Source organism: Salvelinus sp. IW2-2015, linkage group LG28 (genome assembly GCF_002910315.2).
Source record: "Salvelinus sp. IW2-2015 linkage group LG28, ASM291031v2, whole genome shotgun sequence".
Classification (NCBI taxonomy): Eukaryota; Metazoa; Chordata; class Actinopteri; order Salmoniformes; family Salmonidae; genus Salvelinus; species Salvelinus sp. IW2-2015.
Window position 1 is genome coordinate 21,141,764 of NC_036868.1, and position 4,338 is coordinate 21,146,101.

A 4,338-nucleotide genomic window follows, 5' to 3' on the forward strand; every position below is an offset into this window, starting at 1 on the left:
GTCCACGAGAGAGAGCAGAACAAAAGACAGCAGAAAGATCGAGAGTGAACGAGAGAGAGAAGAAAGAGGAGTGAAGAAGAAAGGAGGGGGAGAGAAGAGAGAGAAGAAGAAGATGTGCGAGGGAGAGGGGCGCATACCCTCAAATTTAAAGCGACATTCTGCACTTTAACAACAACATAATGGTCACACAACATAATGGTCACTGCCGATACTTTAAGAGCTCACGGTATATATTCTCTCTGTATCGCCAGGTGTAGAGACCAATGTGAGCCGTGTTTTCTCCCCAGCTTCTCAGCAGCATAGTGTCTCAGGCTTTATACCTGCAGAGACGGCATGCCTCCGAAGTTGGAGACATGAGTCACCGCCGATAAACATAGCATTGCTGCATGGGAGACTAAGCGGGGAGAAGAGAGGAGAGAGGACAGGGACAGGGAAATAAAGGGAAAGGAGAGAGACGGGACGCGAGCAACAGAGAGAGAGAGAGAGAAAAAAGGAAAGAGGACAGAAGCAAGTAAGCAAGCAAATGAAAGACCTACAGAAAGAGGGAAACATTGTTATAAATGGATAGGAAAGATAGACAGGAAACAGAGAGAGAGAGAGAGTCAGTGGACAAATCGAACACAGAGTTGCCTATGGATCCCAGGCAGGGCCAGGGTTAGATTGGCAGAGCTGGACTAGGGCCAGCCAGGGTTAGATTAGGCAGAGCTGGGCTAGGGCCAGGCCAGGTTAGATTAGGCAGAGCTGGGCTAGGCCAGGCCAGGTTAGATTAAGGCAGAGCTGTGGACTAGGGTCCCTCTCTCTCTCCCTCTTTCTCCCTCTCTTCTCCACGCTCCCTCTTTCTTCCTCTTCTCCTCTCTCCCTCTTTCTCTCTCTCTGTCCCTCTATCCCTCTCTCTCTCCTTCTTTCTCCCTCTCTTCTCCTCTATCCCTCTCTCTTTCTAATTGTTTTCTTCTTCCGCCAGGCAACAAATAGATTTGTGGTGTGGCTGCACCTGTCTCAGTGCATGTGTTGCCATGGAGGCGTTCCCGTCGCCTAGGCAACCATGCATTAATCGTCTCGCGAGGGGCTAACTCGTGGCAGACGGTCGTTCAGCCCTCCTCCCGCTCTCTCCCTCTCCAGTCCCTCGAGACTCCCTCTCCTCCCCCCTCGCTTCCCTCCTCCCCCATCCAGATGCCGATAGGGTGTGAAGGAATGCGCCAGGGAGCTGACCTGATACTCAGCATGCTCTACTCTGTTTCTCTTCCTCCTCCTTCCCATCCTCCCTCTCATGGAACCCCTAGATGTTCTGCATGCCATGCACAATCATTCAGGAGCAGAGTAAGTCATTGGTGGAAGGTGGAACTGAGAAATGTGAGCTCTCTGAGACACAACAATAGAGGTAGACAAAGAAAACACATGTGAATCTGTCTCCCTCCCTCCCATTGTATACACCACTGAGATAATCCTGGACCCAAAAAGCCCTCTGCACGCTCTCTGTACCATAATCACTGACCTGACTTTGATACCATCACAATGCCCCTCACTGAAGGACACAGACAAACATCCCTCCTCTCCAATAGCCCTGTCCGTTTCCACACATGGGCTCTTCTGTGTGRGTGTGCGCGCGCATGTGGGCTACTGAGTCAAATTGCCACTAGGGACCCCGGGCGTGAAGTCTCTGTCAATAGAAAACGTATTCCCCTTATTCCTCTTTCTCATGCTGTATAATGTAATGGAGAAACTGACATCTTTTCCCTTTTCTACCAGCATCCGGAAACTGGCCTCCAATTTGTTCCACCTCCCCATCCCTCATTGTTAAAAATGACACTTTTACGTTTTACACTGAGCCAATTATTCGGTCTTACACAGTCCAGTGGTTCTGCGAGCCAACCTGCCCACTGACTGGCTGACCGATGGAGGGCCAGAGAGAAGAAAGAGAGAAAAAGCTGCAAAAGCTTTATAGTGGTTTTCTCTGACATAGCTACCCACTGGGATGACCAGAGAGGAGAGAAAACGAGAGGAATGAGAGGTGGGAGAATGGAGAGAAGAGAGGAGGAAAGGAAGGTAAGGGAGAGGGACAGAGTTGTAAAAGGGGGGGACAAAGAATTACAGAAGCAGATAAGAAGAGGGGGATGTGAGGAGGTAGGAAGGGAAGGAACGAGGGAAACTGGGGGGGAAAATGTCAATGACAAATTGGGGTGGTAAGGGGTCAAAAAGAGAGTGAGAGAATAAGGGACACAAGGGAAGAGAGAGCGTGTGTGTGTGTGTGTGTGTGTGTGAGAAAGCGAGAGGTTTGTAGCTACCTGTGATATGCCTCAGGGAAAGAGGGAAGAAGTGGGTGAATGATATGAAGAAGGTGTAAAAGACAGAATGAGAAGAGTGTGTGAAGAGAGTGCGAGAGGTGTGTAGCTACCTGTGATACGCCTGAGGAGAGGTGGGGGGAGAGGTTGAGGGGGTAACCAGTCCCGGGGAGTAGGGGTGGTATGGCGTTTTCTTCAGGGCCTGGATCAGGTTGTTTCGGTACTCTGGATCTATGGACCACAACGAGCCTTTACCTATACTCTGACAGAGGGAAGGAGAGGGAAGGAGAGAGTGAGCGAGAGGGAGAGAGAGAGAGAGAGGCAGAGAGAAAAGAGGATGGTTAGTATTATTTAACTAACAACAAGGAAACAGGAGCTTTGAACATTTGAACCATGGCTACATGACAGTTGTCGCTCTCAGTATCCACTGTCCCTGGAAATCCAGCCTACATCATAGACACACCAGACCACAAACAAACACGGAGACACAGAGCAGAACAAACAGGTCCAAAGCACAAGCTCAGTCAACATCCAGCACCACAACCCTCTCCATATGTCCTGTCTTTCTGTTGTTGTCAGCGACTTAAGGCCCCTAGTTCTATTCACAAAGTCTCTCTGTCGCTCTCTCTCTCCTTACTTTCTCCCCACCTAACTCTTCTCTCCACCCCTCCCTCTCACTCGCCACCCCTACCGCCTCTCTCTCTCTCTCTCTCCTCTCCCTCCCCCTGACGCTCTCTCTCCCTCCCTCTGCCTCTCTCTCTCTCTCCCTCCCTCTGCCTCTCTCTCTCTCTCTCCTACTTTCTCCCCCCTCTCTCTCTCCACCCTCCCTCTCACTCGCCACCCCTACGGCTCTCTCTCTCTCCTCCTCCCCTGACGCTCTCTCCCTCCCTCCCTCCCTCTGCCTCTCCTCTCTCCCTCCCTCTGCCCTCTTCTCCCTCCCTCTGCCTCTATCTCTCTCCTTCCCTCTCTCTCTCCCCCTTTTTTCACTTTCTTACAGAGTTGTGCTTGCAGACCAGATCTCAACCAGATGAAGCACATTGAAACAGAACATGACTGAATCCATTAGGAAATACAGTACCTCTCAAACATCACCCAGGACTCATACATATCAAACAAATGTACATTCTATCAGAAGATATGTCTTAAAGGCATATTAGTCTTAATATATTCTCTGCAGTGCGTGTGTGGTGTGTGTGGTGTGTGTGTGTGTGTGTGTGTGTGTGTGTGTGTGTGTGTGTGTGTGTGTGTGTGTGTGTGTGTGTGTGTGTGTGTGTGTGTGTGTGTGTGTGTGTGTGTGTGTGTGTGTGTGTGTGTGTGTGGTGTGTGTGTGTGTGTGTTATTGCAGTGATTTTCCATTTTCCAAAGTGAAACATCACCACAGAGCAGTTGGTTAAGACAGAAGGAGAGTTTTCCATTCCAGAGGGGTGTGCTGTTCTATTTTAGAACTTCCCCCGCCTAATGAAGACGTCTACTTCCCATCAGTGCTGTTGGAGAGACATACACACACACCGCCATGCAACTTCATATTTCACTACTCTATCACGCCTGCCCAATAGACAGTAAAAGACAATGGGTGACAAGAGTGTGTGTGTGTGTGTTGTGTGTGTGTGTGTTGTGTGTGTGTGTGTGTGGTGTGTGTTGTGATGTGTGTGTGTGTGTTGTGTGTGTGTGTGTGTGTGTGTGTGTGTGTGTGTGTGTGTGTGGTGTGGTGTGTGCGCGGCGCGCGCGCGTGGTTGTTCAAAAGTTCAAAGGCGACTTAGTCATGCATGCGTACCTTTTCCATATGGGTAGTCTGGGATTTGAACCCGTTGTCACGCCATCTCTACAACTGAGCTAATATAATCAATCCCACCACTGTGACTTTCGTGTGTTTTACATGATACAGGAGCTCACAGGAGGTAGGTACAAAGGCTTTCTTGATACAGGTAGGTTATTTCTGCTGTAGCTACAATCGACACTGCGCTGTCACCGTATATTAAAATATGTCATTGAAGAAGGCTTGTGTATATATCTAGTTAATTACAAAGTAAATAACGATCATTATGTGATTGGCTTGTTC

At 49.4% G+C, this 4,338-nt stretch overlaps 1 protein-coding gene across 1 annotated transcript in view; it reads right to left on the reverse strand.

Moving 5' to 3' along the window:
* Positions 1–4,338, reverse strand: part of ches1 (checkpoint suppressor 1) — a 46,803-nt gene that overhangs the window by 20,943 nt on the left and 21,522 nt on the right. Inside the window, exon 2 of the mRNA XM_023973811.2 lies at positions 2,393–2,541. Within this exon, the coding sequence (XP_023829579.2) occupies positions 2,393–2,541 (149 nt within the window). The remainder of the gene's footprint in view (positions 1–2,392; positions 2,542–4,338) is intronic.